Below are 25,148 nucleotides of genomic sequence, written 5' to 3'. Positions count from 1 at the left end.
GAAAAATAGAATCTGAAATTCCTGAATAAGATTTTAACTGATTAAAAGTTTGCATTCAGTCAGTTCCTTGGGGTGCCTGGGTGGTGCAGTCAGTTAAGCATCTAACTCTTGGTTTTGGCTCAGGGTCATGAGATTGGACCCTATGTCGGGCTCTGCACTCAGCAAGGAGTCTGCTTGAGACTTCTCTCTGTCCACCCCCCAACTCTCGCACTCATGCTACTCTAAATAAATAGATAGATAGATGATAGATAGATAGATAGATAGATAGATAGATAGATAGATAGATAGATCAATCAATCTTTAGGGGGAAAAAATCTATTCCTGAAAGGGATTTCTCAGGCTTGGTGATACATGGAGGGAAGAACACTTTAATATGTGCAGGTTACAATATTCATATGTTCATAGGGCAGTCTGTCCTCAAATGAAACTGTCCCACTTGTTCCCATCCATAAGCTAGAACCAGAACATCCTGAAGAGATCATCTGACACTGCCCCCCCACTTCTCACAGTTAAACATTGAGACCAGATCTCCTCAGCATGTCATAGCATTACCTCTTCTAAAAGGATTTCACAAATATAACAACTACTTTTTTTTTTTTTTTTTTTTAAGTAGGCGCCATGCCTAGTGTGTAACCCAATGCAGGGCTTGAACTCACCACCCTGAGATCAAGACCTAAGCTGAGATCAAGAGTCAGACACTTTACCAGCTGAGCCACCTCATAACTTAACTATTTTTATAATTTTAAAAAATGAAAATCATCAGAAGGCTCGTAATCATAGAGTATATGTTTAGTGTGCAGATGCCTGTGCCTGATGACACTGGAAGAAAACGGTGTATTCATATGTTTGCATATGTATGTAAAATCACTTAAAATGCTGCAGCCACAAGGCTGAAACAGATAAAGAGACCTAGATACCATGAGCAGCATTACCAAGAGTTGTTCACAATTTAGCAAAGTTACAAATTAAGCAAAGTCTAGTCTTCCATCAATTACTTAGTAGTTGGATGTTCAATATATTAGTGTATATTTAAACTGAAAAAAACCCCACTTATGTTTGAGGGTAAAACAGGCTTCTAGACTCCTCTAATTTTATAAAGAGACTTTTTTTTTACCTCTGAATTTGTGTCAGAACATTAGAAAATCATGTAAGATACGGGATAATTGTATGTAAAACTGTTCCTCAGAATTTCTAGCATCCTTTGACCTTACTAAGGCTAATAGCCCTCCTCATCTTATAAACATATACTGTAACAACCAAAATCACTCCCACAAATTTACAAAGTAGCTTGTAAAGTAAATTAACAATTTTGCTGAAAGCACTGTTGTAGACTAGGGAGTGGGCAGGTTAACCATCTGTTTTTGTAAGTGAGGTTTTATTGGAACAGAGCTCTGCCTCTTCATTTCCATATTATCTATGGCTGCTTTCATACAAGGCAAGTATTGAGTAGTTGTAACTTTTTACAGTTGAAACTATAACAACTTTCTGCCCTGAAAAGCCTAAAATACTTATCATTTGGCCTTTGAAGAAAAAGTTTGCTAATTCCTGATCTAAACCATTTATGAAGGTTGACAGTCTATGAAGGATCTCTGAGGACTGAAACTCAGTTTCCATATCATCACAGTGAGGAGTGAAGCAAGATGAATCGGGCAGAAATGTTCCTCTATTTTTTAAATTATCTTTATAATTTATGTAAGTTTGTATTGTTTTCCCTAACATCAGAAGTAGAAACTATTAGAAAGACTTTAACAACTAAATTAGGCAAGATGTTCTTTACTATTATTTTTAAGGAAACAGACAATAGAATAGGAAATAGAGATGTTTATAATATAATTTAGAAGGATATATGCGTGCCTTCTTAATTTGTTAAACTTGGCTATTTAAAAAGTTTGGATATATTTCTTATTTAGGAAGTGGAAAGTATGTTCAGTGTCCTTAATGAGAAACCTCTATTTATTTTGGTGATTATATTCAGAAATACAATTTTTACTTTCTCTTTGTTTTTACTTGATTTTCTGAAGGATGGCATATATTTTATAATTTTTGGATTATTTTCCTAGGTCAGAAAACTATTACAGGGGAAGAATTGAGAGATTGTAGCATAATATAATTGTGTAGGGTTTTTTTTTTTTAAATTATTTATTTATTTATTTATTTATTTATTTATTTATTTATTTATTTATTTATTTATTTATTTATGATAGTCACAGAGAGAGAGAGAGAGAGGCGGACACACAGGCAGAGGGAGAAGCAGGCTCCATGCAACGGGAGCCCGATGCGGGATTCGATCCCGGGTCTCCAGGATCGTGCCCTGGGCCAAAGGCAGGCGCCAAACCACTGCGCCACCCAGGGATCCCAATTGTGTAGGTTTTTAAGTAAAAACTGGCCCTACCACTTACTGAAAGGCCTTAAATGTGTTACTTAACCTTCAGTTTCCTTATCAGTAAAGTGGATATAATATCAGTGTGTTAGGATTGTTGAGAGGAGTAGGTGAGATGTTGTGTAAAGTACATAATTTATTATGGCATAGAGCAAATGTACAATGATTAGTGACTGCCAATAACCAGAGGACAGATTGGATACTTTGCCTGTTTTATTATTTGAAAATAATGTTACTATAAAGTGATACTCATTGTAAAAAAGAAAATTTAAACAATTCAGAAAAGTATAAAGAAGGAAATAATATTTTTAAAGAATACCTTTCCAGGGTAGCCCTGGTGGCGCAGCAGTTTAGCGCCACCTGCAGCCCGGGGTGTGATCCTGGAGACCTGGGATCGAGTCCCGCATTGGGCTTCCTGCGTGGAGCCTGCTTCTCCCTCTGCCTGTGTCTCTGCCTCTCTCTCGCTCTCTCTGAATGAATAAATTAAAAAAAAAAAAAAAGAATACCTTTCCAGATATCTTTCTGCACTTACATACCTAGAGATATATGTGTAAAATTTGACGACACCCCCCCCCCCAAAAAATGGAGCCTGTCATTTAATGTCCATGTTTACTCTAGATTGTGAATGTTTTTGAAGGTGAATATATTCTATTGATAGAGAGTAATGATCACCTTCAACTCAGGTATTTCTCTTAGTTACGTGTTTTTTAAAATTTGTTTCAGATGGAGTTTTGATGAAACCGTGACTCATTTCATTTATCAAGGCCGACCAAATGACACTAACCGAGAGTATAAATCTGTAAAAGAAAGAGGAGTACACATTGTTTCAGAGCACTGGCTTTTAGAAGTAAGCAGTACTTTTTTCCTTCCCTATCTATTAAATGAAAATGAATACAAACACTATTTCAAGACACAAGCCAGTTTCCATGTATGTAAACAAGTTCGATAACCTTAGTTAACAGTGCACATTTCATGTCTTTGGCATTAAAAACTTAGCTCAGTCCCTAAGTACTTAACAAGTCTTTTAATTTCTCTCTGATTCTTTTCACTAATTAAAAATGATGTGAAGGGTAATGTTATGATAATTTAAGGAGAATTAATTTAGCATGCTAATGCAGTTTAGAACTTTTCTAAGTATTCCCAGGAGTATGAATGATACCTTGACAAAAGCATAGGAGTGAGATCTTACTCTTCAGTGTACATAACATTAAAAAGTGAGAACAATTTTGTCACTTGTATGATGGACATTTCAGTGTCACCTACTTTTCAGAACTTTAATTCTGCAAAATTTTGCCATCTTAGGACATAATATATTTGTTTGTTGTCCTTATTCTACTTAATGTAATTTATTCACTAAGAGGTTTTTCAGTCCTGTTTTAAAGCATGCCATTATATTGCAGTGTGCCCAAGAGTATAAACATCTTCCTGAATCTCTTTATCCACATACTTATAATCCCAAAATGAGCTTGGATATCAGTACAGTGCAAGATGGCAGAATCTCTAATAGTCGACTGCTCTCAGCTGATTCAACGACAAAGGATGATGAGGTAGATGATACGGATAACACATTTACCGTCTCCTTAACCTGAATGGATAATCATATCATACAGTGCTATGGAACTTATGCAGTGACTTGGTTTAAGAAATTGTAACTTTTCTCCTTGAATAGCCAGATCATTTGCCTGGAGAAGAAAACGATATAGACAATATGACCACCAGTAATAAAGAATCCGCAACATCAAATGGAGATGGAAGGAATGACTCTAAAGGAGGTAAAATATTTTAAATTGCAAAAAAAAAAAAAAAAAAAATTATACATATATATCTTCCATACGAAATGCTTCCTTTGCATGGAAAAACAAAGTTGTTTTTCATTCACTATAAAGCATATATTTGAGGATTGAATTGAAGTTCCATGCCAATCATTAAGTAATGATATGCAGAGCTTTAGTGATTTATTAAGTGTCAAACTTGTGAAATCTGTGGGACTAGGTATTTTACAGAGTTAGTGAGATACAGCCCTATTCTATTAAAGGTAGGTGGAGTTGGTAGTTTTGTAAAAATTTGGTTTTTGGTTCAGTTCTTTTTAGTAACTTTCAAAAAGCTTTAGTATATATATAATATATTGTAACAGTTTATGGTGTTAGAAGAATTAAAACACGAGATACATTCACCCTACTTCCTCAGTGTCCTTTGACTCTGTTTTGAGTGACTCTTAGCAGTGCTTCATTTTGAATCATCTTTCACAATTGCATGAATGGCAATTTAGCCCATCGCTTTTATGGGCGTCCAGGCTATTTCTGATTTCTTAGTATTAACAAAGAGTGCTGCAATGAGTAACTTTGTATCTATAGATGTCCTATTTTTAATGGATTAATATTTTCTGTTTTCTTAACTCATCTTACCCTACTGGAGCTTTCCCGATGACTTACCTATTTAGTCCCACTCAGTTCATTCCAAAAGTGTTTATTTCATACCTATTTTTGTGTTCGATCTATAAGAAAAGATAAATACATTGTGGTCTGTTTTCAGGGACCACAGGGGGAAATCACATATAATAATTCCTGTAATGCATCTGAGTATGGTACATAACACAGGAGAGAGTCAGAAGCAAGCAGAGAGCTCTACAACAGGGATAATTACCAGGTCTTAGCAGTGTGTCTTGGAAGGGCTTCTTGTTTTTTTTTTTCCCCCCCACATACAGTTGTCCTGGTAAGGACTGCCTTTATGTTCTGCAGTATTCCTAGTCTTAGTACATTACTGTAGCCTGTAGTAAGAATTCAATAAATATCACGTTAATAAATTTATGTCTATCCAAATCTAGATGAAATAGTTAATGTGAATGAGATACGATAAAAAGAAATCTAATTGGTATAATTTGTGTTTCAAGCTCTGACACAGACTTTGGAGATGAGAGAGAATTTTCAAAAGCAGCTGCAAGAGATAATGTCTGCAACATCAATAGTGAAACCTCAGGGACCAAGGGCTTCCCTTTCAAGAAGTGGTTGTAACAGTGCTTCTTCAACCCCTGATAGCACTCGCTCTGCCCGCAGTGGGCGAAGTAGAGTCCTGGAGGCACTGAGGTATGTATTTGTCACTGATGGCAGAAGGAAGTGACCAGCGGACTTGAGAGAAGGGAACTCATTTAGGCTCCTGCTGGCTCAGTTCCATGAGTTAAGCCTAATTTTGCATCCCTCCCTCTTTTCTTTGTCAGCAAAGCAGATTAGAATATCAGGACGAGGAAAAGAGTAATATTACTGGGCTTTTATTTAGCCCAAACTTATGTACGTTGTATATAGATACTATATTGGTTGTGCAACCTTTGACTGGCTAGCTTTTCCCCCTTCCCCTACTTCTAGCTTTTTCTCCCTTGTTCCAAGCGGTTCTAGAATTCTTCTTTGAGGTAGAAGCAGACAAAGGTTTGTTCCATACTAAGCAACTGCTTCATTGTGGTGTGATTAATATTTTTTATTGACTCCCCTGAAAAAGAAATGATTTTAAGATCCAGTTTGCTTCATTTAAAATGAATTCAATGAAAAAAATAAATAAATAAATAAATAAAATGAATTCAATGGGCAATTCTCTCTGTTCTTTCATGTTAGTATTAATATTAGTTCTAAATTAAAGGTATTTCTTATTAGAACTACATGTATTTTATTTTCTTTTTACAAATTTATCCTTTAGGAAATGTTGATCACAGTTCTCAGTGTGATATGACTTAAGTTCAGTAGCATAACTTCATCTTTTTCCTGATAGAATCTCCAATTGTATGATGAACGTTAGGGGACTTGTATCTTAAATTGATTGCTAGAACTATGTATCTATCTTAAGCTACATATGTATTTCATGAGGCCAATTCTGTATCTGCATACTGAGTGAAAGTGGCTTTTTTTTTTTTTTTTTTAATATACTTTAGGTCATGTTTTGTCATTACAGAGAGCCTAAATTTTGTGCCAAGTCAGAGTAGATAAATACATTCAGAATAAAAGAATGAGGCGAATGAACTCTGGGATACCATCAGCTTTCATAAATTATTTTTGCTAAGATTCCTTTTATATATTTATACATAGAAGGAAAATTGTTGGTATTATATTTACTTTCTAGTGGAATTGGTACAATTATGACACAAAACACACTTTATTCTAGTTCGGAATATAGCTGATCTTAGACTCTGAGAGGTTTGGTTACCAAGAGCCAAAGGGACTTTCTTTTAAAGCAGTTTTTATAGTACCCTTCCTGTGTAATTACAGTTCTTATTATTTCAAGTGATAAAAATACAACCACTGGTAAGCAAAGTAACTAGTTTTCTAAACATTACCATGTTTCCCTAAGCCTATATAATTAAGAGAAATTCTATTTTTAAATGTAGCAATCATTTTAGAATTTTAAAACAATTTCCTGACAGTAAACTTTCCCTTTTGAAGTTTTAAATATATGGACGTTTAGTTAAAATAGATGTTTTCTTTTCTAACTAAAGCATTTTTGTAAGTTTCTGGAAGAAATATTTTAAAAAGAAAAAATGTCCCCACAGTTCATTTATTCAATACTTTGAGGTGCTTACTCTGCTAGATAGTGGGTATATAAAGGTGAGCCTCAAATTTGCAGTCTAATTTACAAATTTATGAGTGTAGATTTTGTTATAGCTATATTTTTATTAAAATTGTCACTTGTATTCTTTAGGCAGTCTCGTCAAACGGTACCTGATATCAACACAGAGCCCTCCCAGAATGAACAGATCATTTGGGATGACCCGACAGCCAGGGAAGAGAGAGCAAGGCTTGCCAGCAATCTGCAGTGGCCTAGTTGTCCCACACAGTATTCTGAGCTTCAGGTTGACATTAAAAAATTGGAGGATTCTCCTTTCCAGGAGCCTTTACATGATCCAGAAATTGCTGAACAGGGTAATGAGAAGAAATCTATACATTTGTTTGCATTAAGTGTATGTTGACTTCTTAAAACTAGATAAGCACTTGGGGTTCTCTGAATTTAACACATGTAAACAAAAAACTTACTAGATATTTCTGATTTGAGTTTAATGTAAGAGTCAGAGAAATAATTATAAATTGAGGCAACTCTGTATCAGTAAAATTGAAGAATATTTTTGGCTCTTAAATATGGAAATTGAGGATTGGACAGTTTTTTCCAGACATAGTTTTCACTATTGTTCTTTCTCTCATTCCTTTGTACATTTGTATCCTTAATGTTTGTCTTTTTCTCAGTCCTCTTATTTTCACTAAGCCTTCTAAATTCCACCCAGCAGGTACCTAGATTTGTTCCTTGGATTTGTAGGTGTTCCTTTCTAAATTCTCCTAGTTTTTTCCCTTGGGCTTTACCTTGAAGACAAAATGATTCCTGTCTTTCATCTTTGGTCATCTTTTTCCCCATTTTCTCGTATCACTTGAGCATGCATCTGCACTAGCTAGATTTTCTTCAAGTAGAGCACTGCTTTCATTTTATAAGTTTGGGTTACATTTTACTGTTGAAACCTTAGTATTTAAAGAAAGGGTTGGCAGAAGCCCACAGATAACACTATTTGCCTTTTAAAAAGCTAATTAAGGGCAGTTCGGGTGGCTCAGCGGTTTAGCGCCGCCTTCAGCCCAGGGCGTGATCCTGGAGACTCAGGATCGAGTCCCACGTCGGGCTCTCTTCATGGAGCCTGCTTCTTCCTCTGCCTGTGTCTCTGCCTCTCTCTCTCTCTCTCTCCTCTCTGTGTATTCTAATGAATAAATAAATAAAATCTTTAAAAAAAAATAAAAATAAAAAATAAAAAGCTAATTAATTACATTTATTTAAAAGCTCTAGAAATAGGCTACTTCTTTTGCATGTACTTTTTACATTCCAGAATTTGTGTTTAATTTCATCTTGGTTAAGACAGATGAGAATATTTGCCCGAATTTGTTCTTAGTCGTATTTGGATAACATCACACTGCAGCATTTTATTGCCCTCAGCAGTCTGTGATCCCGGAAACGTGTGTGTGACTGAAGCCCCAAAACACCCGACCTCTGAAGAACTGGAAACACCAGTAAAAGACAGCCACCTGATCCCTACACCTCAAGCTCCCAGTATTGCCTTCCCCCTAGCCAACCCACCTGTGGCTCCACACCCTAGAGAAAAGGTTAGTTTATCCTTTTATGATTGCCTTTTTGATATTACTATTATGCTGCATTAAAAATTTGCTGTCAGTATGAAGAGTTCGCAAACGTTGAAACCTGCATTTCTTCATGTTATTATTTCTGTATTTGAGAAAAGATTAAAAATGTCACTTTAAAAAGCCCATATACCTGATTGATAACCTTTTTAATGTTAATTCTTTCTAAAATAAAACTCTTCCATTTCAGATTATAACAATAGAGGAAACCCATGAAGACTTGAAAAAACAGTACATATTTCAGTTGTCGTCTCTGAATCCTCAAGAACGTATTGATTATTGTCATCTGATTGAAAAACTAGGTACAAGTTTTTTTTTAAGTCAAAAATGTAACCTTATTTGGAAGGCAGTATAGTAGCATTTCTAAGATCTACAAATTGAGAGGAAAAAAGATGGGTGGGGCACCTGACTCAGGTAGAGCACGCCACTCTTAGTCTTGGGGCCATAAATCATTGAAATTACAGACTTAAAATAAAACTGTATTTTAATGAAGTTGAAGGTATGGTAATACCTGGAGAGGAGCTCCTTTTTATGTAACATTCTTATTCTACTGTTGTCAACCTCTCCACCTGATGTCATTCTGGTGCTCTATAGTAGGACTATCCAATAGAAAGAGAGCCACATACAGAATTTTAAACTTAGTGGTAGTCACATTTTATTTTATTGTTTTTTTAAAGATTTATTTATTTATTTATTCATGAGAGACACAGAGAGAGAAAGAGAAGCAGAGACATAGGCAGAGGGAGAAGCAGGCTCCATGCAGGGAGCCCGATGCAGGACTTGATCCCAGGTCTCCAGGATCACACCCTGGACTGCAGGCGGCGCCAAACCGCTGTGCCACCGGGGCTGCCCAGTAGCCATATTTTAAAAAGTAAAAAATCAAGTAAAATTAATAAAACATTTTATTTAACCTGCTGTACACAAAATATTATATTCAACATGTAATCAGTATAAAATATCAGTGAGATCTTACTTTTTTTCCTAAGTAGTTTTTGAAATCTGATACATATTTTGCACTTTTAGCACATCTCAATTTGGGCTATGCTGCAAGTGTTTGATAGCCACATGTGACTAGCTGTTACTGTATTAGAGCAACTCTACAGAATTAAGAAAAGTATAGGAAGAGAACTTAATCTGACAGGTTGATACAGAGAAAACATTAGGAAATAATGGTTGTTTTTAATAATAGCCCTGAGTCATCAAGAAAAGATTAAATGTTAGTGCTGTCCTTTTAAGAATGTGGTAAATTATGATAGATGTTTTTGGGTTTTGTTTTGTTTTATTTAGATTTTATTTATTCATGAGAGAGGCAGAGACAGAGGCAGAGGGAGAAGCAGGCTCCATGCAGGGAGCCCGATGTGGGACTCAATCCTAGAACTCCAGGATCATGCCCTGGGCCAAAGGCAGGCGCTACCACTGAGCCACCCAGGGATCCCCGATAGAAATCTTAAAAAAGATTTCTGTCAAATACAGAGTTGAGACGCTATGTTTCTTAGAAACTGGACTCACGTGGAACACTGTTTCCCAGTCACCTAGCAAATGAGATGGAGTTCTAAATCAAGATTTTTTTTTAATATTTATTTATTTGAAAGAGAAAGCATGAGCGGAGGAATGGGGAGGAACAGAGGGAGGGGGAGAAGCAGATGTCTTGCTGAGCAGAAAGCCCAATGCAGGGCTCAATTCCAGGACCCCAGGATTACAGCTTGAGCTAGGGGCAGACACTTAACCGACTGAGCCACCCAGGCACCCCATAAATCAAGATTGTTAAGCTTTATCTGGAGCTCTCAGAATGGAAGAAGATGCTCCAAGCATCTGTCCTCCTGTATTTTATTCCATCTCTGTAAACTCTGGCAAGAGAATGGTCTAGAAGAGAGGCAAATGAGGACAGATTGTACTGGAATGGAGTCTGAGTGGGAAGTTTTTGATACCAGAATGCAAAGAGACCCTTCATCTTATAAATGAAGCAACTGTGGCCAGTTGATTTACATAAGTAAATCTATTATGTTGTCTGGGTTACCGAATAAATTTGTTAAATAGAATTAGATCTCAATATAATATGGAATTTTCACCTTCTTGTTTTTTTGTCATTCTTTTTTTTTTTTTTTTTTTTTTAATTTTTATTTATTTATGATAGGCACACAGTGAGAGAGAGAGAGGCAGAGACACAGGCAGAGGGAGAAGCAGGCTCCATGCACCGGGAGCCTGACATGGGATTTGATCCTGGGTCTCCAGGATCGCGCCCTGGGCCAAAGGCAGGCGCTAAACCGCTGCGCCACCCAGGGATCCCTTTTTTGTCATTCTGATCCTGAGTGAGTTATTGTGTACTTGTGTCATCATGGGTAGATGGCAGATAATCATAGTAACCTACCTTCAGAGAGTTGTGAAGATTAATTAGTTAATAATCCTGAGTACTTTCCACAATCCCTGGCATATAGTATGTGGTCAAACAATATTGCTTCCTTTATTAGTTATCTGTAAAGCATGAGTAGAGCTCTGATGTTTTGTTGAATTCTTACAAAGTCTTTAATACAACTTTGCCTAACCAATAATCAAGTTAACTTCTGAAGTGTAAATCAAAAATCGATCAGTCAAAAGCCATGCTTTACATAAGCTTTTAAGCCTTCTTTCCTCAAAATCGGACATCATACATCTGTGAGAAGAGGGTTCAGCTTCTGCCTGCTGCTTCATGTTTCCCTAGGGTGTGTGTTTTCCTCCCTAGCTTCTGTGTTGTTGAGCTATTGACCTTATTTCCACTCAAAAAATTTTCTGCTTTTACTCTTTAGAAGCCGTTTCTTGACTTCCATCTCCCTGGTTACCAATACTCAGTGGTTGGAAATTGCAAAAGTAGTTGAGACTTAAAAGCTATAACAGTAGTAAATGGACTCTGTTTATATTGGTTTTTTTTTGTTTTTAATATCTTAATTGTAACAAGCCAAGTACAGACAAACAGAAAAGTTTGAATAAGGATTTAGTATTGAAATAGCAAAGAATTTTTGTTAATTTTGGTCTGATAATGGCATTGTGGCTGTGTAAGAAAATTACCATGTATTGCAGAGATGCATACTGAATGGGTAGGGGTAGAGTAACATGATGTCTGGAATTTACTTTAAAATAGTTAATGGGCAGCCTGGGTGGCTCAGCGGTTTAGCGCCGCCTTAGGCCCAGGGCGTGATCCTGGAGACCCGGGATTGAGTCCCACGTTGGGCTCCCTGCATGGAGCCTGCTTCTACCTCTGCCTGTGTCTCTGCCTCTCTCTCTCTCTCTCTCTCTCATGAATAAATAAAATCTTTAAAATAAATTAATTAATTAAATAGTTAAGCCAAAAAGAGGGTAGACTGAAGTAAGGATGGCAAAATTTTGGTAATTTTGGAATCTAGGTGGCCAGTGTGTAGGGTTTCATTTTACTATTTCTTTCTATTTTAATTTTTCATTAAAAAATATTATTTTATAAAAATATATGTATGTGAAGTAAAATAATTGTCAAAGTTTTTTGGTTTATTTGGTGCATTTTATTTATAAATAATTTGTAGAGTTGACGTTTTTTCTAGGAAGAAGTTAAGAATTTCAATAAAGTATCAATTTTTCTTTACTTTAGGTGGATTAGTAATAGAGAAGCAATGCTTTGATCCCAACTGTACACACATTGTTGTGGGACATCCTCTTCGAAACGAGAAGTATTTAGCTTCAGTGGCAGCTGGGAAGTGGGTACTTCATCGCTCCTACCTGGAAGCATGCCGGACTGCTGGGCACTTCGTGCTGGTGTGTATTCAAATTAATATGAAGAATCATTTTTCTTTAAAAGCATCTGCCTCAGGTCATGATCTCAGTCAGGGTCCTGGGAATCGAGCCTCAGCGGGGAGTCTGTAAGTCTTAATAATTGATTCCAGTATCCATATAATCATTCATATAATGGAAATAACCAAATATGTCTAGTTAGATTATACCGATTTTATAAGGTCCACATTAACAAAGTAAAAAAAAAATTTTTTTAAGAGATTACAGACCCAGATTCTTAGTTATATCAGTTTTGTTTAATTTGAATGTGGACTTAGTTTTTTTCTCTTTGGAATAACATTAGAAAATGTGAAGATTATCTCATCATAAGCTTTATCTTTACTGCCAGCCCCTTAAATATTAAGTTGTCTGAAATATTTTGGCTCCTAACTAACCATCACAGTAATATCTGTCATGCAATTTTTGAAGTTTTCAATCAATATCCCTTAGGGATCTGATTTCTATGGACAGGTAGTCAAGCTATTAACACATACCTCCACTGAGAACATGTCCTTCTATGAAGTTCATCTTATAATAGATGAAGCCTAGTAATCTGTATATTACTAATTACTAAGGTGTAGTTACTATATTTCTTAGAAATGTAGCGGTATTTTTCTGATTTCTAATTAAAAGCCAGATATACTTAGGGTGCCTGGGTGGCTTAGTTGGTTGAGCATCTGCCTTTGAGGTGGCAGGGAGTCTGCTGCTCCCTCTCCCTACCACTCCCCCTGTTTGTGTGTGCTCACGCTCGCTGTCTCTCTCTCTCAAATAAATAAAATCGTTAAAAATATATATATATACATGACCCTTCTATGAATTAAAGTACATATTCTTCCTCTGTGCTCATAAACTGATATTTAGTGCTCTGTATTTATAACAATTGAATGTATAGCTTTTAACTCTTATGAGATCATGGACTTCTTGAGGACATACTGTAGGACTACTCTGAAGTTTATTGTACTAATTGTCTAGGAAGAAGACTATGAATGGGGAAGTAGTTCCATACTTGATGTTTTGACTGGAATCAATGTACAGCAACGAAGACTAGCACTTGCAGCAATGAGATGGAGGAAAAAAATCCAGCAAAGACAAGAATCAGGCATTGTTGAGGTATTGACAAATGTGGTGATATGAACGGCATTCAGTTTGATGATTATTAACAGATTTTAATTTTAAGAGAATGTGCTTATTAACAAAATATAGTTGTCTTTTATGCCTTGGTTGATATACTTAGTTTGAGCATTCTAAATAGGGCTAATGTTAATTCCTAATTCCTTTAATTATGATCAAGAGGAAGGTATATATAATGTTGATGTCTCTTTTAAAAATATGTGTATATGGGATACCTGGGTGGCTCACTCAGTTAGGCATCCAGCTCTTGATTTCAGCTCAGGTCATGATCTCAGAGTGGTGAGATCCAGCCCTGTATCAGACTCCTCGCTTAGCCAGGAGTCTGCTAGAGATTCTCTCTCTCCCTCTGCCACTCCCCTCACCACGTATGCATGAATGCACACTCTCAAATACATAAATCTTTTTTAAAAAAGTAAAAAGGAATGGTAAAAATAATTTTAAAATGTGACCCATGCTATATTTCTTCCAAAGACCCTTCAGCATCTACCTTCAGGGTTTCTTAACATGGGGTCCACAGACTCTCCCAAAGGAGTTGTAGATAAAATTCACTGTTTATACACTTTGGATGGAGCATTGGAATACATCTTTATTTTTACTAACCTCCAATTGGAAGCATTTCTTTTCATTATAGAAGTCTAGGTAACCAATCACAACATTTAACAGTACTTGTGATTTTACCCCAAGAGAAGAGAGACATTTTTGCATTATAGTTGCAAGTATTTCGAGATACTGCTTATGTTTATCATCTTTTTTTAATTGAAATATAGTTGATGCACAGTATTACATTAGTTTCACATATGTAACAGCGATTTGACAACTATGCATTATGCTCAGAAGTGTAGCTAACCATCTGTCTTAACTACTTTGAAATTGTAATAGCTCCAGTCACCACTAGGTCTTTTGATTTAATTCATTAATACAGAAGGGCATCTATTATGTTACAAATTTGCAAATATTTTGACAGTTTTCAATAAAATGGTTTTTTGTAATCTTTTATAGTTTATGTTAAAATTAATATTTTAAAACATTGTTCATATGGCACAGAAATCACATTTCAATAAAGCTTTTGTTTTAAAAGAATGAGAAAACAGGGCCAGAGGTTTCACTGGACTGTCAAAGGAGTCTATGGTCACAAAAGTTAGAAACCCAAATTAAATAATCTTGTGTGTTGTATTCTGAGCTCTCTACTGTATCCCATGCCCTTGTTAGCCTTAATTCCCTTCTTTTAGAGTAATTCTACTGGCTTTTGTTGATAGTTATTCCCTAGTGAAATATTTAATATTTCTGATTTGCAAACATTTTCAAGAGAAATATAATAGAGACTTCATCTAATCTAAGAACTTGTACAATAAGTTCTACCGTGGATTAATTATAAGGAAAAAATACAAGACTAAATAAAAGCCAAGTTGCTTTGTTTTCATGTTAATTAATCATCAAAACATTTTCCTTCATTTTTCAAGTACTTATTGATAGCCTACTGTGTGCCAAACACCATAGCTATGTGTTTCAGAGTATTCTGACCAGAGACAATTACCACTGTGGCAGAAGTAAAGGTTATAAGATTATTTGTTGACGTAAAACTACATTTACAGATAAAATGATGTATTATTTGCATTTATTTCCCAAATAATTTCAACACTTATTATTTTTTCATTTGTAGGGGGCATTTAGTGGGTGGAAGGTTATCTTACATGTTGACCAGTCCCGAGAAGCAGGATTCAAACGCCTTCTTCAGTCAGGAGGAGCAAAGGTTTGTATTGAGTCAACTTACAGAATTTTTTATGTGAATTTTTTTTTGACCAAGGTTGCTGTGATCAGTTCTTGATTTTCTCTACTTTGTGAGATGACAGTCCTTAAGTACAGATTATACTTGAACTACTTTGGGACACTGATAGATTGTGATGCTTATTATTTGTTCTTTAGGTACTACCTGGTCATTCTGTACCTTTATTTAAAGAAGCTACACATCTCTTTTCTGACTTCAATAAACTGAAACCAGATGACTCAGGAGTTAATATAGCAGAAGCTGCTGCCCAAAATGTGTACTGCTTGAAAACAGAGTACATTGCTGATTATCTGATGCAGGTGTGTAAGATTTTTGTCCTTGACCTCCTCATCACCAGAGATAGACTTATATGCATAGGGTTGTAACTGCACGACAAAACCTTTGACTAGTTTATTAGTAGAATGTTTGGCTCCTCCTATTCTGTATGCAATCCCTTTCAGTTTCATTCTATTTTTTTTATAATGAACACATACGTAAACATTTAGCTTGGAGTTAAATAGAGCAGGTATAAAAATCTGGGTTACCTAAAAGCATTAAAAATGCCCTTTCTTAGTGTTGGAATAGTGCTATTCACAATTAGCCTAAGTTTTTATTTGGGCAAAGAAAAATCTTTGTGATACCAGAGCACCTGAAATGCCATCAGAAATCAGCAAGATATGACACATGATAATGCCTTACTACCAAGGATTTCAAATAGAATGGTATAGAACTAAGGGGAAGCCAAAACTCACCATGCTGTGTAATTTTTGCTGTTTGTGTTTCGGAGTTGCTCAGGATATATAGAAAAAAATGGCTAAAACATAAACATGAAACCTTTATTATAAAGCAGTGGGATGTACTAATTAGGAATTAATAAGCCAGTATTAACTCCTAGAAACACCTAAGTAACTTTTTAAAAAGCTCAAGCCTTTTTACTCACTGCTTTTCTCAGGGTTACATTGTGTATCAGGCAGTAGATGTCTGGAGGAATGCAGTTGGGCGGAGTAGGCTGCTATGTATTTCTATGTCTAAGCTCATCATTGCCAACCTAGCTCTCAGAAGTAGGTCAAGACAGAACACTTCAGGGAAGCAAAGCAGCAGACTAGGGAGGGAGAGTCAAGCAGACTTGACTTCAAGTTCATGATCAAGATAAGCCAAGCACAAGTAAGACTCTTGAGATAGGCTTACCCCAATGTTCTGACCTCAGGTTAAAAGCTGGTGGTGGGGTGAGGTATTAATTCATTAAAAAGCTGGGTGCAGTGGCCACGGGGATCTTGGTGATGACGTGTCCTTAGCTACCTTGCTCCACTCTGGATGGTCACCCTCTACTACACAGTGCTGTCCTCCCAGGATCTTCATTCACCACCATCCTTTCTCTTCTCTGTTGGATCTCCTATTTCTATATCCCTTGTCATCCTAATCTCTCATTTTGTCAAAGGTCATTTTATAGTAACTTGAGAAAGCACATGGGGATAAACAGATTTTCTGTATGTGAAAATTCTTTTTTCTGTGCTCAAATTTCTCAGTTTGGATGGACATCAAATTCTAGGTTGAAACATTTTCTTCTTAATCTCCTTGCTTTTAGTATTGTATTTTGATTCATAATCTGTTTTAAGTAACTTATGATTTAGTAGGAAGCTCTTTTTGTCCCTAGTTTTCTAAAATTTCAAAATGATAGGCTCTCAGGGTCTGTTTTTATTATGCTGCACATGACAGGCCTCTTCTGGCCTGGTAATTTGTGTCTTTCATTTCTAGAAAATCTTGAGTTATTTCAGCAAGGATATTTTGTCTCCACTTTCTGTTCTCATTTTCTAGTACTTCTACTTGTACACTTGATAATCTTACTTCATAACTATTTTTATTTTATTATTTATTTATTCATGAGAGGCACAGACATAGGCAGAGGAAGAACCAGGCTCCCTGTCGGGAGCCTGATGCAGGACTCAATCCCAGGACCCCAGGACCACAATCTGAGCCAAAGGCAGACTGTAAACCACTGAGCCACCCAGGTGCCCCATAAAATGGCTTTCTTTTAAACAGAGTATTGTTGGGTCTTGCTTTTTTATTCTTTGGAATGTTTAGTCCATCATGTAATTATTGATATGATTGGATTTAGGGTTTTTTGCAGTTTGTCTTCAGTTTGTCTCCTTTGTTTCTGTGTTCTTCCTTTCTTGCCTTTTTTTGGTTGGGGACAGGATGTGTTTTGCTCTACAGATTACAGTATACTTCCTTAACTTTCCATAGTGTAGCTGGAATGATATTGTGCCACTTCACACAGAATGTAGAAAGCTTGCAGTCATAGAGGTTCCTTTACTTCCCCTATCCTTTTTAAACCAGGGGCTGATAAACTGTAGCCCACAGGCCAAACCCTGCCCACTGCCTATTTTATAAGGTTTTACTGGAACACACAGCTCCAGCCATTTATATGTTCTCTCTTCTGCACTACAGTAGCTGGGGTGAGTAGTTGCAACAGGGACCATCTGTTCCCCACAGCCTGAAATATTTAATGTCTGGTCGTTTAACATAAAGCAGGGGCCAGCAAACTTTCTGTAGAGTTGTCATATATTTTACATTGGTCTAATACAGCTCCACAGAACAGTGTTCTGCCTTAAAGTAAAAATTGCTTAAACAGTCCTATGTTTTGAGAAAATTAAAAGGAAGAATACAGTCTTATATTTATCCTACTGGTATCACTTTTCCTTCAGCCCGAAAAACTGGTTTGTACTACAAGTCGGATGGGACCAATTCTAGTTAATTATTTGAGTGTCTATTTTACCTTTATGCTTGAAGATTCTTTTTGAAGGCTATAGAATTTGGGAGTTGATATCTGTTTTTCCTTATATTTTAAAGAGTCCACTTTCTGTTGGCCTCTATTGTTTCTGATAAGAAGTCAGTGGTAATTTGAATTCTTCTCCTATATTGCAGTGCTCTTTGTCATTGTGTGTGGGGTATGTGTCTTGCTGTTCAGAATTTTCATCTTTGGTTTTCACCATTTAGGATATTGCCAGGTGTGGTTTCTTTATGTTAATGTAATCCTGGTTGGTGTCTGCAAAGCTTCTTTACTCTTTTTATTTTTTTTTATTTTTTATTTTATTTTTTTTTTAATTTATTTATTTATGATAGTCACAGAGAGAGAGAGAGAGAGAGAGGCAGAGACACAGGCAGAGGGAGAAGCAGGCTCCAGGCACCGGGAGCCCGATGTGGGATTCGATCCCGGGTCTCCAGGATCGCGCCCTGGGCCAAAGGCAGGCGCCAAACCACTGCGCCACCCAGGGATCCCTGCAGAGCTTCTTTAGTCTGTAAACTTCTTTCACCACATTAAAGAAATTTTGGCCATTACTTCTCCATTCTTTCATCTAGTTATGGGAATTTAATCACTCATACCTTTGGATATTGTCCCACAGGTCCTTCAGACTATGTTTACTCTGCAGTTTTTCTGTTTTTCTGATTAACTAAATCCTGTTTATCTGCTTCCAACTTCACTGATTTTTTTTCTGTATTTTCATTCTGTTCTTAACCCTACTCCATGAGATTTTTTATTTAGATATTAAATTTTTTTATACATAGAATTCTTTGGTTCTTTTTTTATAGTTTCTGTTTTTCTGCTTTTTCATTTCAAGGATAAGAGCAGCTATAGTGTGTCTACTACTTCCAACATCTGGGTCATGAGCAAGATATACTGTTTTTATTTTGAGGGAATTGTAGATTTACATATAGTTGTAAGAAATAACAGTTTCCCCCAGTGGATAACATCTTGCAAAAATCTAGCAGTATTACACAGTATTACAGCCGAGATATTGACGTGATGCAATCCACACTTACTCCAATTTCTCCATTTCTACTTGATGTGTCTGCCACCACAGTCAAGATATAGAACAGTCTATCACTACAGCAACCCTTCATTTTGAGTTTTCTTTTTTCTTTTTTTATTTTTTTTTTATTTATGATAGTCACAGAGAGAGAGAGAGAGAGGCAGAGACACAGGCAGAGGGAGAAGCAGGCTCCATGCACCGGGAGCCCGACGTGGGATTTGATCCCGGGTCTCCAGGATCACGCCCTGGGCCAAAGGCAGGCGCCATACTGCTGCGCCACCCAGGGATCCCTTGAGTTTTCTTAACTAGACCCATCCTTCCCTTCATTCTCTTCTTCCAGGGGTCTCACACCTGGCAACCACTAATCTGTTGTTTAAATTTTAAGTGGAATCAATATAGTATGTAATCTTTTTGGATTGTTTTTTTTTTCTCTTGAGAATCATTCATGTGTTGCTTGTATCAGTAATTTTATTACTACTTATTGCTGAGTAGTTCAGATATACTATAGCTTAACCATTAACCTATTGAAGGACATCTGGGTTGTTTCTACTTTGGGGCTATTATTGAAAAAAGCTACTGTGAACATTTGTACACATATTTTGTGTGAAAATAAGATTTCATTGCACTGAGATAAATCCAAAAAGACAAAATGAAGGATCACTGCGGAGATATAGACTGTTCTGAGATAAATGCTTCAGTGTGTTTCCAGAATAGTCACATTATACGTTCCTACCAATGAGATGAGCAATCCGGTTTTTTCTGTATCCTCATTGGCATGTTTACTTCATTATTTTAGCCTTTTCATTTGGTATGTAGTAATCCCTTGCTGTGGTTTTAATTTGCAGGTCCTTAATGGCTAGTCAGAGTGAACATCTTTGGTATACTTCATAAATGTATGAGGTGTGAGGTTTCATATAAGGTGTGAAGTTTAGGTAAAAAAAAAAATCTGTTTCAGAAGGTCTATAAAAGAACTATCCTCCATCTAGTTGCTTTGGCCCTTTGTCATAATTCAGTTGGGTATATTGTGGGGGTCTATTGATCTAGGTATCTTTTCTTCTACAATAGCATCTTATTTATGATTTATGTATTAAGCCCTGATATTAGTGATTCCTCTTTATTTTTCTTTTTCAAGACCATTTTAGCCATTCCGGAGCCTATACCTTTTATGTAAGTTTTAGGATAACCGTATTTATATGCCTACAGAAACCTCTTGCTATGATTGATATGAATCACATTAAGCCTACAGATTAATTTGAGTGAACTGACATCTTTACTATGTTCAGTCTTTTGATCCCGGAACTTACTGATTTAGGGCATCTTTAAGTTCTTTCATGAACATTTTGTAATTTTCAATACATGTGTTTTAAGTTTTGCATCTTTTTTGTGGTTTTGGATTCAGATTTTTTTCTTGAGAATGGGTCATGTTCTTCAGATGTTGTATAATTTTATATGCATCCTAGACATTTTAAGTTGTAAAAATTAGATTCTATTATGTTCCTCAGGGGGATGCCATTCTGTTTGCTTAACAGGCACCGGCTGCTGTGAGTGGGGGGCTCAAGTCTTTAAGCTTAAGCCTCCTCTGCCTTTCCATGGTGAGAGGGCAAAGATTGAGGCAGAGTTCATGACCGAGTTTGGGGCTTCTCCTGCTCCTTCCTGGGATTTCCCACCTCATTTTTCAGTGGCTGTGGTTTCAGGCCATTAATACTACCTGCTTTCTGTTGAGGCTTAGTTTAGCCAGCCCACATGACACTTCTCCTCAGACCGGACCCCCTACCAAGTGTCAACCCTTCTGATATTGCCTAATCTTATTTCCTCTCCAGTGTCTTGTGATAGTTGCCTTTAATATATTTGGGTTGGAAGTTGTCATCCAGGGAAGAGTTGAATCAAAAGGCACTTACCCAGTGTTTTATGGTGATTCATTTTCATGTTATCCAGTCTGCCACTTGGAGGGAAAGCTCATTTTAATTGGAATATGGTTGTTGCAAGGATTTTGGAGGCAGTGTTGTAATGATTTTGGCTTTGCCACCTGCTAGTTATATAATGTTATTTAGCCTTTTTTATCTTATCTGTAAAATGGGGAATATGAAACACCTATCTCACATGTTTACAGATTAAAAATATTTTTTAAAATTGACAATAAGGGGGGTGCCTGGGTAACTCAGTGGTTGAGCATCTGCCTTTGGCTCAGGGTGTGATCCTGGTCCAGGGATCAAGTCTCACATCTGGCTCTGCTTCTCCCTCTCCCTATGTCTCTGCCTCTCTCTGTCTCATGATTAAATAAAATCTTTGAAAATAAAAGTTGACACTGGGATCTCTGGGTGGCGCAGTGGTTTGGCGCTTGCCTTTGGCCCAGGGCGCGATCCTGGAGACCCAGGATCGAATCCCGTGTCGGGCTCCCGGTGCATGGAGCCTGCTTCTCCCTCTGCCTATGTCTCTGCCTCTCTCTCTCTCTGTGTGTGTGACTATCATAAATAAAATAAAAATTAAAAAAAAAAAAAAGTTGACACTAAGTATAAGGTGTCACTTCTTAACCTTACTCTACAAATGACACCATTATCAAGGTCTGAGCGTGCCCTATTCCACCTGAGCTATAAATTTTTCTGATAAAAGGTGAGATTTTGTCATGTATGGTCTATTCCTAGCATACCTTAAAATACAAATTTTAAGTCTTTCTGGCTAAAAAGCATAGTCAAGGAAAAAAATGAACAATGTATTTTCTTCTTTTATAGGAATCACCTCCTCCAGTAGAAAATTACTGTCTACCAGAAGCAGTTTCGTTTCTTCAGAATAATAAGGAACCTGGGCCTGGATTATCACAGAAGAGGAAAGCTCCTACAGAGAAAAATAAAATCAAACGACCTAGAGTAAACTAATCATGTTTGCTCTTTAGTCACCAAACATTAGTATTTTAATTATAAAGCCTGAATGTTACGGTCATGGATTTGCATAGTAATTTAAAGACAAGTGTCTGAAACATTCAGCTTCAGAGTATAATGATGATCTTGCTTGTAGTTAGTTTTTAACATCTGAAATTTTAATCACTGAAACATTAACTGTTTTTACCTGAAATAACAACAAAACACAACTCCTTGGCTGGCTTGTCATTAAACCACACTGTAGTGTGTAAGGGGCTGTTTATTTATTTTCTTGTAAATATCTGAGTCTATAGCTTAGTGAAGTTTTAGCAAGGTAATGGATTTTGCCTTAAAATGCCTGCTTTAATTTGTAACAATAAGGAGCTTGTAGATTGAGATTTATTCGTGTTTTCCCTGATTCTTCTCACCACTTTCCCTCTTTTTAACAGGAGCCTGAGTACAAGGTTTAATGAGAAACTGAGGCTTTAAACTTAAATATGTGTTAGTGTATATATGTATATGCATGTTTGTACAGATCTCCATGATGTTTGCCAAGTTTGGGAGCCAAAACTTGGAAAATAAAGACAATAAAGAATAAAAGTAGTGACTGAAATTAGTTGTTCAGATAAGTTTTTGAACAGAGCATCCTAGTATTCATTGTCTTGTTGAAGCAATAAATGATTTGTAAAATTAAGCTTAAAAAGCAAATCGCAAAAAAAAAAAAAAAAAAATCGCTGGGGTACCTGGGTGGTACAGGTAGTTAAGCATCAGACTCTTGATTTTCTCAGGGTCGTTGGTTCAAGCTCTGAGTGGGGGCTCCAGGCTCAGCTTCTTCCTTTTCTTGCCCCTCCGCCCATTCTCTAAAATAAGTAACTTTAGGGATCCCTGGTGGCGCAGCGGTTTGGCGCCTGCCTTTGGCCCAGGGCGCGATCCTGGAGACCCGGGGTTGAATCCCATGTCAGGCTTGCTGCATGGAGCCTGCTTCTCCCTCTGCCTGTGTCTCTGCCTCTCTCTCTCTCTCTGGGTGACTATCATAAATAAATTAAAAATAAAATAAAATAAGTAACTTTAAAAAAAAATTTATTACTAGTTATGTTTCTGATGTTTGTTACTTTAGAATATTGTATTACTGTGTTTAAAAAAAAAGTTTATTGGAACTACAAAACTGCATTAGCCTTTATTAAGCTACACCTAAACACCCTGCTACATGTGTTACCACAGTCTTCTAAATGTAAAGCTACCTCATTTTGCTGAAAGGAGGAACCAGATATAAATGGTCCCCATTTCATAGATTCTTTTTTTTTTTTTTCATTTCCTAGATTCTTTGAAGGCAAACTCAAATGGTGACGGTCGAAAGTCTTAACCTGAACACAAAACTCCTTTTTTTCAAAGTCTTCCTCTGTAGGGAAATATAGTAGGGTTATCACAGCCCCTCATAAATGGCCCTTCAAAGTTTTTGGCCTTGATCTAAATTCCCAGCTCAAAACAAAAATTCCTGTACAGCCAAATGGATAGATAGCATTGTCATGTAAACATGTCCCTCCCCAAACAAAATCACATGGCCTGGTTCTACCAGGGCAATTTTGTGTGAGTAGAATCTTTCCAGTGGCATCTTGCAGTATGTTTCCCTGAATTTCATCACTTAAATTTTTCGTTAAAGTAAATGTTAGATCCTGTTTCTCTCTAGCCCAGATAAAATTATATAATGTACGCTTTTCTGCCAAAATTATGAACTGTTTTTTCAGTAAATAAATACATACTTTAAAACTTTAAGGCTCCAGATCTCAACTGTTCCTCCTGATTCTCCAAAATCTTTATATCAATTATTTCAACTTTGGCTTTCCCTCTTAGACTATAAATGTCCTAAATCCAGCAAGACCATACATACAAATAATTTCTTTAAGATTTTATTAGAGAAAGGGCATGAGTGAGGGGGGAGCACAGAGAGAGAAGCAGGCTCCTCCCTGAACAAGGGAGCCCAATATGGGGCTTGATCCCAGAACCCTGAGATCATGACCTGACCTATAAATGCAGACACTTAACCAACTGAGCCATGCGGGTAGGCACCGCATGCAAATAATCTAAGCACAGATTTCCTTCATTTTAAGGAAAACAAAAAAGCTTTCCTTGATTATTCTTAGTTTCTCCTCAGAATTGCTATAGTATTTTAATATGACACTTAAATTAGAATCTTCCATTCCTCCATGAATTTTCTAGTGCATCAGCCTGATGGCCAGCATTCATTTATTCAACAGCTATTCCTTAGCATATAACAAGTACATGGGGACGCCTGGGTGGCTCAGCGGTTTAGCGCCTGCCTTCGGCCCAGGGCATGATCCTGGAGTCCCCGGATCGAGTCCCGCATCAGGCTCCCTGCGTGGAGCCTGCTTCTCCCTCTGCCCATGTCTCTGCCTCTGTGTGTGTGTCTCTCATGAATAAATAAAATCTTAAAAAACAAACAAAAAAAAAAAACTAGTACATGGGATCCAGGAGCAAACTACCTAGAAAGCATGCTTCCTCGTGGAGATTGAAGAGGCCGGATTGTGTGAATTGTTTCACACACATACACATTCAGAGATTGAAGCCTAACCCCTAAAGTGACCACTTGGGAGATAAGGCTTTCAAGGAGGTAATTAGGTTAAACAGGATCCTATGGCTGGGGGCCATAATGGCTGGAATGGATATGGGCACAATCTGGTCTGTGCATTTTTAGGGCAGAGCTCATAGTTCTAGAACTCAGATCTGTGACTTCACATCCAAAAACTACGAACCACTGTCGTAATCTAAACCTATTTCACAGGTACATCTTTAACCCAAAGGTGTTTTAATACACTTTGCTTTATATCAGAGATTGGCAAACTTTTGTGTGTAAGTCCAGATAGTAAACATTTTAAGTTTTGTAGGCTGTGTCTCTGGGGGTCATTTTTCCCCAACTTTAAAAGCCTCTTAAAATTGTAGGGACCATTCCTAGCTCAAAGCCATACAAACGTAGGCAATGGGCCATAGTGTGTTGATGCCCACTGTATAGTCCTAAAAAACTTTATCTAGATCTGTCAACAAAGCAAGGCTCGTTTTTCCATATCTTATCATAAACCTCACTTCCGATGCAGCAGTCCACAATTGGGAGGGACACTCATGACACCAAGCTTCTCCCTAAAGGGTGAAGGGTTTGAACTCCATATCTGATACCTCAGCTTTTAAGACCTGCACCTGAAATGAGCCCCCAGAACAACTAGCTTTGAAAGCCAAAGGAACTTTCATCCATGGGACCCCCAAGGCTCC

At 36.9% G+C, this 25,148-nt stretch overlaps 1 protein-coding gene across 7 annotated transcripts in view; it reads left to right on the top strand.

The window, feature by feature from the left end:
- TOPBP1 (DNA topoisomerase II binding protein 1) overlaps positions 1 to 22,597 on the top strand; it is a 61,738-nt gene extending 39,141 nt beyond the window's left edge. For 6 of the 7 annotated variants that reach the window (XM_038570918.1, XM_038570917.1, XM_038570914.1 and 3 more), the window contains 12 exons: positions 3,104 to 3,227; positions 3,781 to 3,927; positions 4,050 to 4,152; positions 5,271 to 5,463; positions 7,061 to 7,281; positions 8,330 to 8,496; positions 8,720 to 8,831; positions 12,125 to 12,288; positions 13,276 to 13,413; positions 15,095 to 15,184; positions 15,358 to 15,519; positions 21,741 to 22,597. In XM_038570918.1, the coding sequence (XP_038426846.1) occupies positions 3,104 to 3,227; positions 3,781 to 3,927; positions 4,050 to 4,152; positions 5,271 to 5,463; positions 7,061 to 7,281; positions 8,330 to 8,496; positions 8,720 to 8,831; positions 12,125 to 12,288; positions 13,276 to 13,413; positions 15,095 to 15,184; positions 15,358 to 15,519; positions 21,741 to 21,884 (1,765 nt within the window). In that variant the 3' untranslated portion in view covers positions 21,885 to 22,597. The remainder of the gene's footprint in view (positions 1 to 3,103; positions 3,228 to 3,780; positions 3,928 to 4,049; positions 4,153 to 5,270; positions 5,464 to 7,060; positions 7,282 to 8,329; positions 8,497 to 8,719; positions 8,832 to 12,124; positions 12,289 to 13,275; positions 13,414 to 15,094; positions 15,185 to 15,357; positions 15,520 to 21,740) is intronic. The other variant, XM_038570916.1, reaches the window with a different exon arrangement.
- Positions 22,598 to 25,148: the final 2,551 nt, after the last annotated feature.

Source organism: Canis lupus, chromosome 23 (genome assembly GCF_011100685.1).
Source record: "Canis lupus familiaris isolate Mischka breed German Shepherd chromosome 23, alternate assembly UU_Cfam_GSD_1.0, whole genome shotgun sequence".
Classification (NCBI taxonomy): Eukaryota; Metazoa; Chordata; class Mammalia; order Carnivora; family Canidae; genus Canis; species Canis lupus.
Note: the sequence above shows the minus strand (reverse complement) of the source record. Positions and strands in the feature narration are given on the sequence as shown.